The following is a 21,652-nucleotide window of genomic DNA, read 5'->3' as shown; positions in this document are numbered from 1 at the left end:
TTATTTGAGCTGTCACCCACCATGGGGGCAGCAGATTTTTGCCAGTTACTGAAATGTCACCATGAAATGTGAGACATATAATTAATAATATGAATATGACCAGCATCATTTAAGGGGGTTTTCTGAGTGTATTCAAATGTAAGCTAAAAACCAAAATGCTGTTACAGTTCTGAGAACTTCCTTTTTATCTCCTCCTGGAAATCCCTTTAAATGCATGCAAAATATGACATTCAGATAACCTTTGTATTTGTGTTTGTGTTTTAACTATACATCATTTGCTGCAGCTTTCAGAGGATAACTGATGCCATTTTAATAACAGCAGAATATCTACACAATGACTTCTGTATTAGGTACACCTATATACCTGCTAACCATTGTAAAGTTTACCCAGCACTTCATACAGCGGCAGCTCAAACATGGAAATGTGGTTTCAATGCTCGGCTGTCATTCAGACCACATATAAGAACAATGAGGGAGATTTATCAGAAGTGCCTGAGGTAAAATTGTTCTAGTTGCACATGGAGACCAATCAGAGCGCAGCTTGAATTTCATAAACAGTTGTGAGAAAATAAAAGCTGAGCTCTGATTACTTGCCATGGTTCTGCTCTCAGATACGTCTGATAATCTCCCCTAATGAGTGCCTACCAATCTTTTAACCCCTTACATACCTGAACAATGAAAAAATATGATCTTCATGACTGAAGACTTATTTTAGCAATGTTGCATAATATATATATATATCTGTTACAATATGGCCCCTAAGAGGTCCTAAAAGATCTTTACTTCCCCATTTATTTTCATTGAGCAGAGTACTTTCTGCTAAAATAAAGCTCATTTACAGTAACAGTGGAAAACAGCAGAAGTCCTGAGGAAGCAGGGGGAGGGTGAAGCAGTGTAACAGCCTTTAAAGCCAGTTCACAGAGTAGAGTAGAGTACTCGGTAGAGTAGCCCCTAAGGGCTCATTAGCATAATTTTAAAAGCTGATTTTAGAACGAAGGAGGCCATGGATAACAAATATAAGATTACCTGAAGAGTATCTGGATCTATGAATAAGTGGCCCTGGGTTATCATGATGGATTTTGAGTAGTAATCCACTGGTCTGGACAGTGTTCAAGTGATAGGGATTGTTTATTCTAGCAGGAATGCACAGTTACGGATCATCTAGCGGTCCACACCTCACAGCCGTGAGCTAGTTACCAAGACAGCAGCTAGCTCACCGCCGCCATAGACGTGCATTGTGAGCACATTGTCTTTCCCCGCACAGTGTACAAGCTGGGCTGCCACTACGCAAAAGATAAAGCAGGTCCTATACGTGCCCTGTGGCCACTCAGCTCGCTATGTAGAGGGGAGGCGGGAGACGCGCTTACCCTTCCCCTCTCCTCCGCTCTTGCAGCTCATGGCACACGTCCTCTGCTGTGGACGTTTGTGCTTTTTAACCCATATTACAATGTTACAGAGCTCCTCCTAGAGCTAGAATGGTGTATATAAGAAAGGAGTCCTTGAGTATATTATGCTGTTTGCTTACAGATCACCAGACCAAATACATATTATTTACATATGTGCATATATATGTAAGTATAAAATCAGGTGACTGAAATGGTATCAGGAGTCCATCAATTAGACTCTTTTCTTTACATTTCCTTTCTTTTTTTCCTTTTCTGTTTTTCTTTTTGCTTTCCGCATTCTGCCAGAGAGAATAAGATGTTCACTGAGAATGAAATAAGGAACATTATGTTTCAGGTGCTTTCTGGTTTAGCCTTTATACACAAGCATGGTAAGCTTTTTCATTTTCTGCCTGGCTATGATAGTGGCTCATTGTATGAGCCATCATGAGTCGTAGCACTACACAGTCCTGTTCTGTCTGGTATTGTCACCACCTTTAAATGTTGCTTGTTACATTACTTCAGATCTCTAAGCTAAACTCATGGAAATACAAGGAATATTTCAGTATACTTCATGTTTATATTCCATGTGGACACATCAGAATCTGCATGTAAAATGAGTCCTGCCTTATATTGCCATGGCTAGAGCCCCCAAAACCGTGCTGCAAACGTGCTGCAAATTCTAGACGGGCTGAATTTTGTTAATGGCTCCTTGGTAACATTGTTGCCGAATTCTAAGAGACTTTACATTTCTGAATCAAAACATTTCCTGATATTTTACCTCATGTAAACTCTGGTTAAAATCTGCAGCAGAAAAGGCCACTGGTTTTAACCACGTCATCTGCACTGTGTGAGTAGGATTTGTCTGCATATGACATTCAATACTCTGCGGTGTTATGGTGCAGCTCAGTGTCTCCTGTCATTCCTTAGATTGTGTTTGTTATTTTTATATCACCTGGGGTCCATACATCAAGAGTGTGCAAAGCAGGAATCAAAGCAAAAGCTGGAGAACCTAGGACAGTGGTGGCGAACCTATGGCACTGGTGCCGGAGATGGCACTCGGTGACCTCTCTGTGGGCACTCGGGCTGTCTCCCAGGCACAGAGTTTGCCTGACATGACACCTTCCTGCAGTCTCAGGCAGTCCAAGTAGTGACCCATCCTGTGCTGCTTGGTCCTGTCTGAAGAGTGAGGAGGTGTGGACAGGGTCGGATTGGAGCTCAAAGATTCTGGTAGCAATAAGTTTGTTACTGCCTCAATTGGCGTGTTGGCACTTTGGGAAAAGCTTGTGTGTTTTAGGTCTCATTTTGGACACTCGCTCTCTAAAAGGTTCGCCATCACTGACCTAGGATATAAGACATATTTTCAGCTGTTTCACACTTTTTTGTTAAGTATATAATTCCACATGTGTTAATTCATAGTTTTGATGCCTTCAGTGTGAACCTACAATTTTTATAGTCATGAAAATACAGAAAACTCTGAATGAGAAGGTGTGTTCAAACTTTTGATCTGTACTATATATAGATATAAACAACCCCTTTCATTAGAAGGTTTCACACAGTTTGAATACAGCCATATTATATCTGTTAAAAATACAGTTACAATTGAGGACAGTTGGTAAAACAGAGACAGGATATCATGGTCTTTAGAAGTAACTGGAACACTGAATGTTAAAAAAAAAACTTTGTCCAGTTTACCTTCAGTAGTGAAGTCTGTCCTGTGATGGATCAGAGCAGAAGGGTTACCTATAGAATATTATGCATGCAATGTTAATGTCATGGCTGTTCATTGTATATAGGAACACATTGTTGTGATCCGTGCAGTGCTCAGTACTTTCACTCTCCTGTATCTTCCTCTGCTTATTCTATCCTGAGTGGCTGTGTATTCCCTGCTGATGCCTGTTACTTGTATCACATCTCCTGTTTGAAAAATCCTTTTCTGTCTGTTGATTCAGTGAGTAAAAAGATGTACTGACAAATTTCTTTGAAATCTGAATTAGGTTTTTTTCATCGAGATATGAAGCCAGAAAACCTTCTATGTATGGGTCCTGATCTTGTAAAAATTGCAGATTTTGGATTAGTTCGGGAGCTGCGATCTCAACCACCATATACAGATTATGTATCTACCAGATGGTATGTTCTTCATGTTTACCACAAAAAATAAAAAGCATGTGGAATGCACATTTCTAGAGATGTTTACGGGCAGTATCTTATAAGACGTGTAGCTGCTCTTTGTTCTGCTTATGAGACGTTTGTATGGCTTATCCAATAGATTTCTTCCTTTTTTCAGGTACAGAGCTCCTGAAGTCTTACTAAGATCATTGGTATACAGCTCTCCAATAGACATATGGGCAGTTGGGAGCATAATGGCTGAGTTGTACACACTTAGACCACTTTTCCCTGGAACAAGTGAGGTTGATGAAATCTTCAAAATTTGCCAGGTTCTAGGAACACCAAAAAAAGTAAGTGGGTTTTAATGATTTACTTAAAGGAAACCTACCATCAAGGATCTACCTAAATAGTTGGATCTGATGGTAGGTTGCTGTTAAATATTCAACCCATAGTGTTTTTTATAATCATTAAATTCAGTATAAGCCTATAAAATCCTTTTGCGCCGTGAAGCAGCCTCTGCGTGGAGCGGGAGTAAAGGCTATTCCATGTCCCAGTAGTGGCGGGGCCTTGGCTCCATGCACAGTAGCTCTGGCTTCAGAGTCAAGTTACAGGAAGGAGCATGAGGAAGATGCTCTGGCAGGCGGCATTGACACAAGCTACTGGGGCGTTACATAGCCTTTACTGCCGCTCCACGGAGAGACTTCTCCACGCCCCACTACCCTCTGCCGATAATTACCATAAATTAAAGAGCCAGATTTTATGGACTTATACTGAATGTAATGATTATACAAAGAGACTATGTGGGTGAACGTTATAGCAGCAACCTACCATCAGATCTACCTTATTAGGTAGATCCCTGTTGAAAGGTTTCCTGATAAAAATCTGTAAAAATTAGTGAAATCAACATAAAATGGTGAGGGTGGCCACACTGATGAGATTTTCTGTGTAGCATAAACTTAGAGCCAGAAGCATTTGGCCATGTGCTCTGGTTAGTGGCCAGAAGCCGCAACTGCAGCCTCAGATCCTATTAACTTCAATGGGATCTGCACATGCAGTTACAGCTTCTGACCACTACCACTACAGAAGGAACACATGCTTCTGGCTCTGTGCTTATACTGATCAGATTATCACTCCACAAATTAGATATGTATGGCTTATCCTGAGGATAAGCTATCAATATAAATTCCCAAAGAAGCCCCTTTAAATACTCTAGTGATGGCACCAGGAGAAATGAAGCATCACACAGATAACTAAGATGTCTTGTGTGATGCAGGGCCGGACCTCCAGAGCACAACATGTTTTTTCCTGGATAATGGAGGATTGTTGTGATTCTCTCTAATTGAATGTGCATTTACAGTGGGTGTCAGTGGGTAATACTTGATTGTTACATCTTCCAGTTGCATACATCAAGGCTTTACTTCATATTCTGAATGTGAACTGCAACCCCAGTAACCAAATAACATTTGATAAAATATAAGTTCTATACATGAACATGTATGATTTACTACATACATTTTAGATAAATCATCTTTTTAACTTCTTAGAGCGATTGGTCTGAAGGATATCAGCTAGCAGCCGCCATGAACTTCCGCTTCCCTCAGTGTGTTCCTATAAATCTGAAAACTCTCATCCCAAATGCTAGCGAAGAGGCACTAACTCTAATGAGAGACATGCTGCAGTGGGATCCCAAGAAACGTCCTACAGCCATTCAGGTATGCAGATTATATTTTCAATATAGGAAAAAGGATGCACTATCTATATCTTCTATTGACTTCTGGCAAAGACACTGATCAGCTAATAGCAAGAGCTGCAGCACCAGGAAAGTAACTGTGTGGATCCAGAAGTGCACAGCTTCATACATTCTATAGAAACCAAGTGGATGGAATAGTTTACATAAGGGTGCATTCTGTGCGAGAATACCACCATGTGCTGGAGAGGAGGAGGTGACCCCCTCCATAGAAAGCAGCGGCGCGCAGCCGCACACTAGCAAAAAGAAAGAGTATGCTCTATCTATTTGTGGTGTAAGGCGTGGATCGGTGCCGCCATTGCCGTCTATGGGGACGTATATGTGCCCGCAAATTTGCGGCCGCACGTACGGCCCCCCAGGCGGCCGTGTGAATGAGCCATAAGTTTGTACTGAATAAAGATTTATTATATTGCTCACAGATTAGTCATTCTTTAATAACATTGTTACTGACTCGTTTGTGGGATTATATATTACAATCTGAATTTTCAGGGAGCATTGTTGACAAAAAGTGTAACCTAGTAAGTTTAACTAGCAGGAGTGTCACTCTCTCAAAACGATATGCTGCTACAGTGCCGCAGTGCATCCCTCCCATTTAGCTGTGAGTCATCTCACAGCTAAATGTACTCCCTGACAGTGGTGTGCAGCAGCGGTGCCATGCCGCCACAAGCTCCGCCTCCAAGTTACTGACTTCACTTCCTGTTGCTGACTGTCACTCTCTGGGAGGGATGTGCAACAGCAGTGCCACAGTGCATCGCACCCAGAGACAGTCAGCTCACAGCTGATTGCCACTCTGCTCTCTCTGACAGCGAGGCCTCTATCATATTTTGCACCTAATGGCCCCCACCAACCTTAATCTGGCCCTGATGTGGCACTGTAACTGCTACTGTGTGTCTGCTGAAGGGGGTTAGCACCATATTGTCTGAATATAATCTGTTCGAAGTGAACTACAAAGATAATGCTTTCTTCTGTTTTATGCTTCAGATTATGGGAGTATTTTATCATTATATATTCCTATAGTTTTAAAAATACAGTGCATTCTACTTCTAGGGGACAGTTCACACCTCAATTATATAATAGGTTATTTTCATCAGTTATTCTGAGCCAAAACCAAGTGTGGAGACTGCACAGCAAACCTTTAAGGCCCAATTGACACCTATGTCTGGAGTTTTTGCTACACTCTCCATTTAAGGAGACTAAACAGAAACTGAAAATGGAAGGTGAACGAAAGATTTTCTATAGACTTGACTATTTGTTATTTTCCATTGGGAACTTAAAGGGGTTGGCCACTTTTTTTAAATCAGGTAACTTTTATGAAATCATATGTGTATTACAGCATACATATACAGATAACACAAGTTCAATTGTAGATATAAAGCATTAGTTCTAAACATACAAACATTCCCTCCTCCCCAACTCCCCCCCCCAACTCCCCCCTCCTAGGTCTGGCTGTACCATGCTCCTCAAGAAGCATTCCATAGTCCATCTCCCAAAGAGCTATCTCCTTTTAACCTCAGTTCACCTTTTCGCTCCCAATTTCAACTATCCTACAGGGCATACCCTTTGCCATCTCCGAATCAGATCTTCTGTTCCCATTCCTGGGCACTCCAGCCATTTTTTCCATTGTTTCCCGAACTTCTTAACTGCATCTCTCTTCGGGTATACTCCCAATTCCATCTTAATTGTGTTATTCAGTGAGCTTTTGATTTCTGACATACTCGGGGGATCAGCATCCAACCAATGCCTTGCAATGGTCTTACGCACTTGATACAACACCTTAGCCACTGCCGTCTGTTCTGCCCTAGTGACATCTACCTCGCCCACAAATCCCGATACACACACTTTAGGATCTTGCTGGATCTGAAAGCCATACACCTTTTGTATCAACCGCTGGGTCTTGTTCCACAGCCCCCTTAACTCCGAGCATGTCCAAAACATATTTAGTATGTCAGCCCCCTCAGCTAGGCATCGTGGGTAGTTTGAGTGCGCCCTCAACCCCATCTTATACAACACTACCGGGGTTCTATATGCCCTGTGTAGAAGAAATAGTTGGGATCGCCTCTGTGCTACATTCAAGGATATTTTGTGCAGAGACTCTAAAATCTCCTCCCATTCATCATCCGGCAATTCCCCGACCTCAAGGTCCCATTTCCTCTTTGTTGTGTTCATCAGATCACCCAGCTGTTTATCCAATATCGCCCCATACAGTATTGATATAAGACTCCTCATATTCTGGGCTTGCACTACCCCTGTCATAACCCCCAGTGACGAAATCTCTATCTCTTCAAGTCCAAACTGCGCCTGCAAGCTGTGTCTCAGCTGCAAATACTGGTAAAACATATTCCTGGGCACCCCAAATTCCTCCTCCAATTGACTAAAAGACTTAAGGTTGGATCCGTCATATACCTGGCTTAAATATTTTACCCCCTTCTGTTTCCAACTTTGAATATTATCCAGCATGTACACCACCCCCAGATATGGATTATCCCATAGCGGAGTATATTTTGTCCAAGATCCTATCCCCATTATCTGTTTGTAGACCTTCCAAATTTTTTGCATCAATACTAGTGTTGGGTATCGACTCCCTTTATTCCCCAATTTTCCCGCCTCTAATACAGCCACTGGATCCAACGCTCCCCCACAATGCCTAACTACTACTGGGCACCAGGACTCCGCACCCGGTCTCTCCCACCCTCCGAAGGGCTGGCATTGAGCTGCCATATAGTATGCCCACGCATCCGGGACCGCCAGCCCCCCTCTATGCTTAGGTAATTGCAGTTTCTCTAATTTTATTCTAGGCACACCCTGCTTCCAGATTAAGTCCCGAAACAGGCTATGGATCTTTTTAAACCAAAATTTCGGTATCCACACCGGAGCATTATGTAAAATATATAAGAATTGTGGCTGGGTTGGCCACTTTTGGCCATTTTTTGTAATGTGTGTGTAATTTTATGGATAGGAATCTCTGGCTGATGAGGTAAAAGGCAGCAGGCTTCACTTTACATATCAAGAAAGCGGAGCAGTACCTTTAATAGATGTATATTGCTAAATTACCTCATATCCTGCCCCCCCCCACACACTTACAGAAACATTACAGAAAACATGAGGTGAAGTGGCCCACCCCTTTAACCTAACTGACGTGCATTGTGTTCAATCTGTGATTGAATATGCATTCTACAAGAACTAATCACTGTAAAAAAATGTTCTAGGTTTATGGGTAAGTATTTCAAAAATAAAATTATACTGTTTTAGAACTGCATTTACTTTTAGAGTTAATGGAAGTATCCATAGAGATGTAGTCTTGTGAAGATCAATATAAAAAACCCTATAATCCATTTGTTCACATTAAGGCTTTGAGATACCCTTATTTTCAAGTTGGACAAGCACTTGGCCCTCCAGCGCAAGTGGAGCAGAAAAAGCCTTTAGAGAAACCGACGCAATACATCGAACCGCAGCCATTATCTGAGATGAAGAAGAAAACCTCCCCCCCAAAGGAAGCGCCAGTGAAGATATTGCCAAGTGACTCGCCCTCCGTACACAGACCACTGCAGCAAATACAGCTGCCACAAAATACAACTAGCAACCAGCTGCCATCCATCGCTCCCCAGGTAGCACCCCCTAACATCAGTAAAGCCACCTCTCCAGTAAGTGACCATTATAAACACACTGAAGATAAAAACTCAAGAACAATGTATGCTAACTTGATTCCTTCACAAATAATGCAATCTCAACATTTGATGGATTCTTTGTAAGGGGTGCACCTTGCCACTAAAACAGTGTTTTTCAAAATTACCAAAGTATATCAACATAAAACCTTTATTTCACAAGAAACGTAATGATCATGATTAGAGAACAGGGGTTTCTTGGTTTCCAGAGATTTTCTATTGGGTTTAGATCAGGACTCTGGGCTGTAGCCATTTCATTGTTTCATTGTTTTCTGTTTTTAAGGAACTGCTTTACCTGTTTTGTTAAGTGACAGGGATTATTGTTCTGCTTGAAAATTACTGACTGAGTTATGAACACAAGGAAGGAACCAGGTGTTGAAGAAGGTTCTGATTCACACTTGCATTCACTCTGTCATGTAGCTGTATGAGAGGTCCAACTCCTGCTGCAGAAAACATTCCCCAAACTGTGACACTTCCTCCACCACCTTTCACTTACTTCTCTAGACACCTTGGGTTCAGTCTTTCCCCAGTTTGTCGACAAACATAATGGTTCCCATCAGATCCAAAGAAACGATGCTTGCTGTTATCACTAAAATGAACTACTCTGTCCACATAACAGGTTTGGTCACTGCAGAGAGGGCTTTCAGTCCAAAGGGAACTTGTCACCAGGGACCTCATTTCCACTTATGGTTCAATATCACTCTTTATTGAACATATCAACATGTTATAACATACAATAAAGTATTACATATCTTGTGATCTTTAGACATGTATAGACATTCAAATTGTCAGAGGGTAGTGCATGTGGCACCAAAAGCCACAAATAAACTCATTCTGGGAAGAAACCTAACAAAATGACATTACAACCTGCCTAAGGGGGTTGGGAAACTTGGAGGTGATTTACAAATACAAGACAAGACAGAATACGAGAGGGAAGTGGGGGTTAAGGAAGGGATCTTACAAGGGAAGGGGAGGGTGCTGCAGAGCAAAGGAGAGGCCATAGTAAGTATTTCCCATTCCATTCCTACTCTAAGAAACATGAGGGTTCCCACCTGCGGCCAACCAATCATGTAGAGCAGGGGTCGATCTGTAGTCAATCCCAGCAGACCAGATGCTATTGAAGTGCTCATAACTGCCCTCGTCACTGGCCTTTAATTCCTCCTTGTGTCTAATTGAATCCAGCGCCTCTATCCATTGTAGTCTGGTGGGTGCCTCAGTAGATCTCCATAGTCTGGGGATTATTTGTCGCATGGCCATAAGGAGGGACCTCATTTCCACTTAAAACAGCTTTGTGAAAGCCCATTACAGCTGCATTGCAAATATGCCTTTCTGCTTTCTCTAAGCATTTGCATTTCAATATAATTGTGTGTTATAACTTACCTTGCACCCTTACAGAATCCTCTGTGTAGCCCTAGGAGGTTAGGCTTTGGTTTGGATGCATTTCAAAAAACAACATGTGCTCATGTTGCTCAGCTCTTGGCCAGCTCTGAAGCACAGACAAGTCACTTTTTTTAAATGCATCCAAATCAAAGCCCAACCCCTGGCACTACACAGAGGATTCTGTCAGGGTGCAAGGTGCAATAAATTATATTGTAATGTAAATACTCAGAGAATGCAGAAAGGCATATTTGCAATGCAACTGTAATGGGATTCTGTAACCATCTTTAGTAAAAATGAGGTCCCTGGTGACAGGTTCCCTATAAACTTTGAGACGCTATACGAAAAAACAGATCTTTACCCAGTTCAGTGATGAGCTAGTGAGCAATTCCATCTACAGTGTTGAAACGATTACCTGTGGAGATACTCTGTATTATGCTGTGGTCTCTTGCAATTATCTTTCAAGGGGCGATTACCCTTCTTGGGTGACTTGAATGAGTCTGTGATTATGTAAAGGGTCAATATTCTGGAAATCACAGACTTCTCTTGCTATAGATGATAGAGTCACCCCTTTGGCCTACATCTGGACAACCTGCTTCCGAGCGTTTCAGTCACTTTAGAAGGGCAAACCATTTTATTGCTACTTTACTCACATTATGGTATATGCATAGGACTACATAATCACCTTGACAATTAGGAAATGGTTTGTTGTAGATAAGGCATATTGATTTCATCATACTTTTAAACAGAGATATAAGTCAACCAAACCCAACGATTCTAGCCGGATGTAGCGATAGTTCCCTGTTTATGGGGGCCTACCAAGTGCTACCCATGATGGCGGATGTGAGATTGACTTTGTTGTCTTTAAGACTCCTAATCCTTTCTGCTTGTGGGAAGGCTGCTGATGTAAGAGGTAACTGTTATCTGGAGGTAACTACTAGCTGTTAATCCAGCCAATCTCATCCTCTAACTGACCCACTGTAGCACATAACAAGTCATTCTTTTTCTTCCTTACATAGAAACTGGTAACCAATGGGCCACAAAACAATGCTGTTAACCTTAAGCATGGAAGACGACGCTGGGGCCAATCTGTTTTGAAAGACAGCTGGGATGAGTTTGATACAGATTTTGGCATCTCTTTTTCTAAGAAGCCCAGCATGACTATGGTTAAAGAGAACAACAATGATGACTCTTTACATGGGTAAGTGATAAAGTCATGCAAAGGATGACTCCAATATTTCAACAAGACACATTTATGGCTTATACCCCAATCATAATTCAAGGAAACATCTACTTTTTTCTGTTACTGCTAAAGGGTCTGTACAATGTGGCGCTGTGCGTTCTCAATTACTACTACTACAGGCACTTGTAGTCACTGTAGTCCTGAATGCACCTATTGCTGGTTTGGATCAACATCATCTAATATTTCTATTGGTTTCTTTTTTTATTTGGTGTTATACTAAATATAGAGGTTTATTACATTTTCTATGTTAATGTCATGTTGTATTTCATTCAAATATTGAATGATTGACGTTTCCATGGTCAAAAGTGGTAGTAGATTCCCGTTACAAATTTAACAATGTTAGGCATTGGTCCTGGAGATCTATGTAAGCATAACTTTGTGTTTGTTGGTAGTAGCAGCAGAACTGTGAAAAATGGATTTATATATCAGTTAGTATTTAGACCTGTTCACTGAAGGAGTATCCTCAGTTTATAATTGCAGCTCCTCCCTCTGCTCTGGGCAACTGCTGTACTATACTACGAAAAAGCCTTCTACAGCTTTTGCTTAGAGCATGGGGTATAGGTAGATTGCAAATATTTCACAAATCACAGATGCCTGTTTTGGGTAATCTTTCTAAACTTAAGCAGAGATAGCTTGTCACCTTAGGCAAATTCACATTGCCATTATACAACGAGAGACTGATCTATAGAATACTATAACTATACTATAATACTATAACCTTTTCTGGTGTCCTTATAACTTAATAGTTACATGGTATTTGGTAAAGATGCTAAACATAGTATAACAGGTAGTGACAGCATTTGACTGATCATGCCCTGATACACTGATAAAATAGACTGCTAGTTGTGTTTCCATATAGTATGTCAACCTTCATGACACAAGGTTTAACTTCTCTGAAGTTCATTTTGTCATCATGGACTTGTACCACAGTCAAATATGAAATATGATTCATTACTCCAAAGAACGTGTTTATCCCTTGGTCAACACCATTGCTAAATAATAAGAGCTACAGCCTACTTGGGATGATGGCGTACATTTCACAAAGTGACTTGTGGCAATTTAAAGTAGTATATTCGTCCCAATTTGACATTGGGTGGTAAAGAAGTGCATGCCCAGGGTAGTACCACTAACAAGGCAACTATATGATACACATTGAGTGTCATTTGCAATCATGCTGGGAATTGTAGTTCCTTCACATTTAATGCCAAAGACAAACTGAATGGCCCAGATTTATTAAAGCCAGTGCACCAATTTATTGTCTGACTTTGCACTTTCTTTTCAGTGCAAACTGCTTGCATATGTATTTATAAAGTGTCCAAGACACATCTGTGGTACATATTATACCCAACACTACACAACATTCTTCACAGAATGGGGCGTTCCACCACACAGTCGAACCATGCACCACATTTACCATTCACTGTACTACAAAAATGTGTCAAACGCTATGTTAAAGGTGCAGCAAAAAAAAAAATAGTTTGGAACAGTGCAGGAAGCGCCAGATTCATCTGCAGCACCCTGCAGGCTCCAATAACAATAATTGATAAATGTGGTCCAATAGATCTAAACGCATGCATGATCATAAACAAATGCTCCTCAATAGAGAAACATTATGGATGCTTTCTTTAAAAACATGTTCCACTCCCTTTTTATATAGAAAACAGGATGTGATTTATTTTTATTGATTCATAAGTGTATTCTATTTATTTGTTGCGATCAGCATTGCTACGCAGAATACAGTTGAGGATATTATTTTTATGTTTATATTTTTGAGAATATTGAGCAATGGTAATCTATGTATCTTCACTTTAGCCACTCCTTTTAGCTGTCTGGTTCCAAAAACACAGGAGGTGTTTAAGTTAGGAGAGCAAATTTAGATAAGGCTGGGCCTGCTGGGTGTATAATTATGGATTTTAATTCCAAAGAATAAAGAATAAGACATTTTATCTTAAGAAGCTTGCATGTAGCTGGATTCCTTCCACTTTTGAATATATCATTTAATGTCACTGACATCTTTAGTATGATCACGGAGACTGCATCACTTAAATCCAAAATTCAGTGGGATGGCTGAAAACCTGAAACTGCAATTTCAGCCACATTGTCGCTAAGTTGAATCTATATGCAGAAGTCCATACTTCATGTTCCACCCAAGGTCTCTAATACTATATGTATTGTTTTGTTTTCAGTTTTACAGATTCTGTTCCAAATGGAGAACTAAATAAAGGTTCTTCAAATGTGGGAATTATAAGGACAGATTCTGGACAAACCACATCTGCTAAACAACACTATCTCAGACAGTCTAGATATCTACCAGGTAAGTAGTCATATGACAAGAGGACAAGGAACAAAGCCTACAAAGGCACAACACCTGTGTTAGGTTTGGTTGTCCAGGGGTAACAGAACATTCTTTGGCAGCATTTCAAAACACATTCTCTTCCGAGGATATTATTCTAGATTTACCACAATGCCTACATGTCTATGTCTTCAATTTAGACAAGACAGTCTTAAACTGCTGCAGATTTAGAGATAAATCTGGCATTTCATTAGACTGCACAACTTAAAGCCAACTATTATTAAGATAACAATACCTTTGCCAATTTTGGTGCATGATTGTTTTCATAAATTTGGAGGAAAATTTGAAAATATCTGCATAACAGGCAAGTTAGAAAGCTATTATCACTGACTTGTCAGGAACTATAATTCTTTTCAATTACAGTATCATACTCTCATGTCTAATCAATGTTTATATGTTTTATGTTCCAATAAACAATTACAAAAAATATTGCGCCCACCTCAGTTTTATGCCAAGTTTGCCTATAGCCTGCTTCCAATCCTAACGTAGGCTGTTTTTCTAGTCCTGTTGTTGGATCAACAAGTGACTAATATGAATATTGGCTGGGACTGAATCGTCCTTTGTCTCCAAAAAGAGAGTGCAGAAATTCACAGACAATTACCAGTCACCCATTAAGAAAGTTGGAGGTTTCTTCCATGAGTTTTACTAACCTTACACAGCTTTCTTTGGTTAGGATATATATTTCATAATAATGATTTAGTTTTTTACTATAATAAGGTATGAACCCAAAGAATGTAGGACTCATATCTGCTAACAAAGAAGCAAATCATTCCACCTGGGGAAGTGCTCTGTCCACGAAACCACTTGCTCCAATAGGGGGAATGACATTCAGCAGGAACAATGCAGGTACGTCTGCTTATAAAGTTGTTTTTACAACATCTGTGCCATTCGTGGAGATGATAAAAACAGTCCCATACCCTGGAACAGATGGCGAGCATGTAAGCTAGGATAGTCTGCCAACAGTAAATATGATGCTAGATGTCCTTTAACTTTTATACCCTTGGAACCATGCCCTTCCCACATTCCCAAAGCCATCATTTTATTATCTTCCATTATTATCTGTGGGACAAGCTTTATTTCCTAGTGCCTTCATTTAATATTGTGTGCTATGTACTAGGAAGCTGGAAGACGTGGTGGAATTGACAAAAAAAATTTGCACCAGCTTTTACCATTTTCTTGTAGGCTTTGTTTTTACAGATTTCATGGTCAAAATGACACATCCCATTTATTTTCTGGGTCAGTAGGATCATGGAATTTGATGAAAAAAAAGTCTATGTTTCACCTAACTTTTTGATACTTTGGCATCTGGGGTTATTTTTTATGGGATGAGCTGATGTTTTCAGTGGAAATCTTTCCAAAATGGCACTTTGGGTGTTTCTTCTGCCATGGCGTTTACAATAACGTTCGCTGAGAGTTCTTATGTTCATAAAATATACTGAAGTACAAATGTTTGGCAGGGTATAATTGATGACAGAGTGGTAGGCCTGAGAGTCTCCGGGAAGCAATGGGGTGGGCTGGGAAGCATATCAGCACCAATGTGGTAATGCCCATGCCCTGCCACTGTTGAGGTGCAGTGGATAGGTTGACTATGGGACATTTCGGGTCAGACACAGTTAATGGCAGGGGTCTGCTGTATAATACAGTTGACTCATGTCCTGTATGGAGCTTTGTTCATACATATTTAACAGCACCAAAACTTACAGCTGTGTGAGAAGGGATTTATCCATTTTTGAGCATAAAAAATATAAAATCTGTCATGTAAAATACACAGCAGTATTTTCAGAAAACACCAAATGAATACAATATGCCCTTAACCATCAATAATCTAACTGGATGTTAGATCCCAAGATGCCCTGGTGCTGTAAACCAACATTACTATTATCTGCTTTCTGCAGGAAATTTAGGAGGACTTGTAGGCCCTTCATACAACACGACAGGAGGATACATCCCTTCATTTCATAAGAAGGAAGTTGGTTCAGCAGGACAGAGAATACAACTTGCTCCAATAGGACCTGTAGCAAGTAAGAATTTTTCTTACAGAAATATTTTGTTATTGTCTATATTATGTGCATAACTACATTTTAACTAGAAGGTTTCCAAACTCATTCTTGAATTTGTATTCTTATGTACATGATCATTCTCGACAGTTTGACATGACTGCACTGAATAGGATAGTGCATAGGAATACGGACAACTGCACACTTGAAGATACATCAAGAGACTAAGGACTGGCGTAGTTCAGCGTAAAAACCTAAGAACTAAAGTTTGAATGTTTATTAAAAAGTATAAAGGCACAGGACAGGAATGCCCTGCTGGTGGGGCTGTGTTGTCCTCAATGAAGAGATCTCACACAGGTCCAGCTATAATCATGGCATATAAATCGGTTTTCAAAGTCCTGCTTCTACTTACAACATACACATATCCTTTATAGCAGAACTTGCTAAATTCATTACACACCAATTGCGGTTTAAAAGTCGACTTGACAAAAACTTCTTTGCTCCACTGATTGCTGCTAAAATGTTGTGAGGAGTAAACCTAACACGGATCTAGAGGATTCTGCAGGAAGGCGCTGTGCAATTCCTTCATTTATATTCTCTTCTGCCATAAAACTGCAGTAAAATCAGCTGCAGTTAAAGGAGTATTCCTGAAATATGAACGTCTTATACAAAAACCCATGATGCTATAAATAAATGAATATAACAAAACTAAATGTCATTGGTTACAAAATGGAGCATAAATAGTTTGATTTTATGATTCCAAAAATGTAATGGCCTCTCTCCAGTGGCGGTTATAACTTCACCTTCTTTAAACTACAAACTACCCTTTAGTTCTCAGTAACTTCTCCTCCCTATTATTTCCTGCCCCCAGTGATGATGTAACAGACTGTCCTCCTCTGTTACCATAGTAATGATGTGTAACTGCCATCCTTGCACATCACCACAACACTGGCCATACTGGATGCACTGCAACCAACCGACTACAGCCAAACATAGTGATGATCACATGATCTGCACAGGCAGGTACAGAACATGTGATGTGGACATGTGACCAGCGGCCATCTTCTGTCCTGTGTCTTCTCCACGCAGAGGAAATCAATGAACTGATTAAAGGGCTAGAAGCATTTTAAATCTCCATTATAGTGTATGTCCACAGCTTTTTTTCTGCTAAGGGGAGAAAAATTTTAAATAACAACTAATTACATACTAGCTTATATTTTACTGACTCATTTGTATATGAATTATGCTGATTCCTGGAATACTCCTTTTAGCTTTCTGTCTCCAGCTGAAGGACAGTTTCACACATCAGTATTCGGATGCCAGAACCAACAGATCATAATGCAGATAAAAGTATATACAAGTAGCTGAACATCTTCACTGTTCAGGATCCATGTCATAATTTGGGCTCCCAATGCTCACCAGAAGTTTAGAAAACAGGCCATGAAAAGAGCCCATGCAGACAGCAATTGCTTTCTTCTACTTGTTCTATGACCTACACCTTTCTGGTACTTTCTTCTCTTTATTCCTTTATTTCTTTTCTTCTTCTTTCTCTGTTCTTATCAGCTTTGGCCAACAGTGATCCTGTGAGCAGTAAACCAAAAATTATCAAACCAAAACCTACCTGCCAAAAGGCAGTTATTGAGAATATCCCAGGTAACGTCTATGCTTCTAGATTGTGAGTGCTGCATTCTTTACTAGCCTTAGGCTGGGTTCACATGGATTCCTTACAAGAGTAACGAAGAGTGGCTGCTGCCAATGTACGGGGTGTTTCCCCAGTAATGGCACTGTCCTTATATGGGCAGTGACATCACTGGCGTCCTTGCTCCTGCTTAGCGATGTTTCCTCTCATTAGAGCTGGAGGAGGGATACAGTATGCTGCATCTGCTCCCTATAGGCTTCTATTGCCTCTGCTGAGTGTATACATTGTTCAGCAGAAGGGAGCAGGATGGAAAGAGTGCCATCCCAACCACTACTTCGCCACTGCTATCCTGAAATTCATGCTATATCAGGCACACAGCAGTGCTGTTGGAGGTGCTGGAAGAGCCTGTGAATCTGCAGCATGCCTGGGCTCTGCTAACACCCCCAGTATCCCTTCAGGCTCGTTAGCATAATATCAAAAGTTGATTTTAGAAGACAACCATGGATTACAAATATAAGATTACCACAGACTAAGATTGTCATAGTTACTGGATCTTTTAGTAAGGCCTCTTGCACACAAATTTATGTAGGAGAGAGGAGGGTTGAGCGCTCCTCAGCCCTCCCCTCTCCATCGAAAGCTGAGTACCTGGGGCCGTAATACTACATAATGTAGGCCATGTCCTATAATTTCCCGTGCTCAGTCATGGTGCAGTGAGACAGCGTGTTCTCACCACACTGTGACGGGGTGTCATAGACTCCTCTGGGGGAGGCTTCTGGTCCGTTCGTGTGAATCAGGCCTTAGTGTCCCTGGTTTATTCATGCTTGATTTTGATGGTAGATTTCCTTTAATTGCAGTAGCCTTTTCCTTCTAACTGAGCAAATATGGCCTAAATATTTTACCATGAGAATTACAAGTTGCTTATGTCTACCAAATGAGCTTGTAGCTAATGAAGTCATGTGATTGCAGCAGCCTCATCACTGATTCATAGAGAGCATAGGAGTGTGCAAACAGAAGACACAGGCTAGGATACTCTGCACTTGTGCCAAGATCAGTGAAATATAGAGTGTAAATAGTATAAAATATAAGACTCAGTTCACACTACCGTTTAAACCTCTGTTCCTTGCCTCTGTTAAAAAAGTAAACAAAGGTTTAACAGATGATTTAAAAATCCCTTATGCATGTTTTTTTAAAGAAAAAATCACTGCAGTAACTGTACTGTTTGTAAAAAAAATGTGTATGATGTTATCATTTTTACATTGAAGTTAATGACAGGCGGATAGTAAGAAAAAGTTCTTTTTCTATTGGTAATTACATCAGTATTAGATAGTAGAGCCCAGAGCAGCTCTGCAACAAAGTATAATCCTTTGTTGGAAATAGGTGGCAACCAACGAAGTGTGGTAAACTTCATATATCCAAAAAACAAAGAAGGGCAGTGGCCAAAACATAGCCATGGAATAAAACCACCTGTATTTCCACCTTGAAATACTACCGGAGCGCTGCCTCTCTTTTTTTTGTTTTGTAGATAGAGGTCAGTGTGGGTTGTGTGTGGCAGTAGCATCTGGGGGTCTTAGCATACACTCTTGTAAGATGGAAGGGATATATAGATATGAGATATAGTTCAATGATTTCTCATGAATGGTTAAAACAGACCGTAACTGACATGTCTTCAGTTATGTCCAAATTCTTTATTTTTCATTATTTTTTAATGGAGATAAATAACGAAATTGCTGACAGTAGTGTGAACGTAGCCTAACTGCAATACTTTTCAATGGTTCAAAGCACATGTCAATATTTTAATGGACTGTGTGTTTCATTTAAAAGCAGAGCATTTCTAGTCTGAACCATTTCCACAGACCCATGTGTACTATGGAACTCAGAAACTCAGCATGCTTTTTATCTTCTTTCTATTTTAGATTACGACACGTGGAAAACAAAAGCCGTCCGTTCTCAGTTTGGCGCTCCAGCTTACAAACCTGCAGCGAAAAATCTCACTATGCTAAACCGCCAACAACCAATCCAACCAATTCATGGGAGAACAGACTGGGTTGCCAAATACGGTGGCCATCGTTAGATACAGCTTCAGTGAACTTTTACGTTTTCCACACTGTGAGTGTGTACAGGATTCCAAAATTATACAAATATACCTGCCAAAAACGTACAGAAGTAATGCATCATTAACACAGTTCTGGGGAAACGCTCAATACTTGATATACTGTTTTATGCTATAATATGGTCTACACAGAAAGTACCTCTTTTCTCCATACAAATAAGGAATGTGGAGGATTTACAAGTATACAGGGTAATAAAATTCCATGTTCATATAGCTTAGACTGTCTGCTCCAAAAATACATCAACAACATTAGATAAAAATATAAAGAAAAACATGCAAAGCAGAGTCACCAACATTATGTACTAGAATTGCAGACTAAGCAAATGTACACGCACAACCTCTTTCAATTATTGTACAAATTAATTATTGTACAAATTAAAATGAAGCAAAAATCAGAGGTGCAGATTGTAAACATAACTAAAACTATTGCATCACTATCGGAGAAGCAATACATTTTTCTTACCACACAGCAAAATTTTAAAATTTTTTTTTGTGCATAAATTTAGCAACTTCTAAGTGTATAAGTAATGTGAATAAGCACCTACCTGCCATCCAATCTTAGTTTACATTATAATTTTTATAACCACTAAAGAATGGGATAATGAGACGTGAAAAGAAATCCACGGGTCTCCTCAGAGAGCTGGGTGTCTTTTGAGGAATTGTTGTTCTATAGTGCTCCCTGCTGGTCATCTTGTGTAGTGCAACTGAAAACCGCAATCAAAATGAGGGATTTAAGTTTAACATATAACACACCTGTTTGCTTGTCATATGTCACATACTGCAGGAAGCAACTTGCTCTGATACCTGTTCTACTTATGCAAAGTTTGATGAAAAGTTAGTTGTTTTTTAAAGTATTTTTTTAATAGGAAGGAGTGTAATACACGTGACAGTACTATATGTAGTTAGTTTATAAGCCACCGACATCCACGATAACATCCATCAAATACATGAATCAATCCAAATGCTTCAGCTCTTCTCATTCTGTCCTTATATATTGTATGTGTATTTACCATATTATAGTTCTCGGAGAAACAATTAGATCTTTTCTTGTCCATTAATATTATTCATCAACATAAATATTTTAGATTTTTTTTTAACAGATTCCAGCACGGCAACAAAGTTGTTCCTGTGGGAAGAATTGCGATGGTTCTTCCTGATGGATTAGTTTAGAAGAAGGTCAAACTAAGACCTCACATAGTAAATACAAGCACATAGAACTATTATATATGTTACCGTAGTGTACATTATGTAAACATAGGGCTACCTTAGATTTTATTTACCATGTTATAAATATTAATTTAGAAGAATTTATTTTTTACGTAAAACCTTATTGTACTGTATACAAAATAAAGCATTTTTATTGGTTTCCTTTGTACTTTGATGTATTTCGGAGTGTTGTGACCTGTGTTATGTTTCCAGAAAACGATGGAATAGGCTGCAGTACTATTTCAACAAAGAAAATAGAAGGGGGGCACAGATTGAGTTGTTAGCTGGGCATTATGTAACAGCTACAAATATTTTATGTGTGCATTCATCTGGCAACTTAATATAATTGTGGGGTTTAATATGATCGTGTGAGCATTCTATCCAGAACATACCATCAGAGGTGTAACTAGAAAAGGCAGGGCCTCATAGAGTTCTAAAAAATACATATTTGTATACTCACATGTTACAAACACGCACAATATATGCACATACACTCACCGGCCACTTTATTAGGTACACCTGTCCAACTGCTGGTTAACACTTAATTTCTAATCAACCAATCACATGGCAACTCAGTGCATTTAGGCATGCAGGCATGGTCAAGACAATCTCCTGCAGTTCAAACGAAGCATCAGTATGGGGAAGAAAGGTGATTTGAGTGCCTTTGAACGTGGCATGGTTGTTGGTGCCAGAAGGGCTGGTCTGAGCATTTCAGAAACTGCTGATCTACTGGGATTTACACGCACAACCATCTCTAGGGTTTACAGAGAATGGTCCGAAAAAGAAAAAACATCCAGTGAGCGGCAGTTCTGTGGACGGAAATGCCT

At 40.0% G+C, this 21,652-nt stretch overlaps 1 protein-coding gene across 4 annotated transcripts in view; it reads left to right on the top strand.

Annotated features, from left to right (window-relative positions):
* MAK (male germ cell associated kinase) overlaps positions 1-20,984 on the top strand; it is a 58,958-nt gene extending 37,974 nt beyond the window's left edge. For 2 of the 4 annotated variants that reach the window (XM_072152583.1, XM_072152586.1), the window contains 11 exons: positions 1,692-1,774; positions 3,380-3,512; positions 3,670-3,841; positions 5,036-5,203; positions 8,586-8,879; positions 11,297-11,478; positions 13,707-13,834; positions 14,591-14,719; positions 15,769-15,894; positions 17,434-17,523; positions 19,423-20,984. In XM_072152583.1, the coding sequence (XP_072008684.1) occupies positions 1,692-1,774; positions 3,380-3,512; positions 3,670-3,841; positions 5,036-5,203; positions 8,586-8,879; positions 11,297-11,478; positions 13,707-13,834; positions 14,591-14,719; positions 15,769-15,894; positions 17,434-17,523; positions 19,423-19,580 (1,663 nt within the window). In that variant the 3' untranslated portion in view covers positions 19,581-20,984. The remainder of the gene's footprint in view (positions 1-1,691; positions 1,775-3,379; positions 3,513-3,669; positions 3,842-5,035; positions 5,204-8,585; positions 8,880-11,296; positions 11,479-13,706; positions 13,835-14,590; positions 14,720-15,768; positions 15,895-17,433; positions 17,524-19,422) is intronic. The other 2 variants (XM_072152585.1, XM_072152584.1) reach the window with 2 other exon arrangements.
* Positions 20,985-21,652: the final 668 nt, after the last annotated feature.

This window comes from Engystomops pustulosus, chromosome 5 (genome assembly GCF_040894005.1).
Source record: "Engystomops pustulosus chromosome 5, aEngPut4.maternal, whole genome shotgun sequence".
NCBI lineage: Eukaryota > Metazoa > Chordata > Amphibia > Anura > Leptodactylidae > Engystomops > Engystomops pustulosus.
The sequence above is the reverse complement of the archived record's forward strand: the minus strand, read 5'-3'. Positions and strand labels throughout refer to the sequence as shown.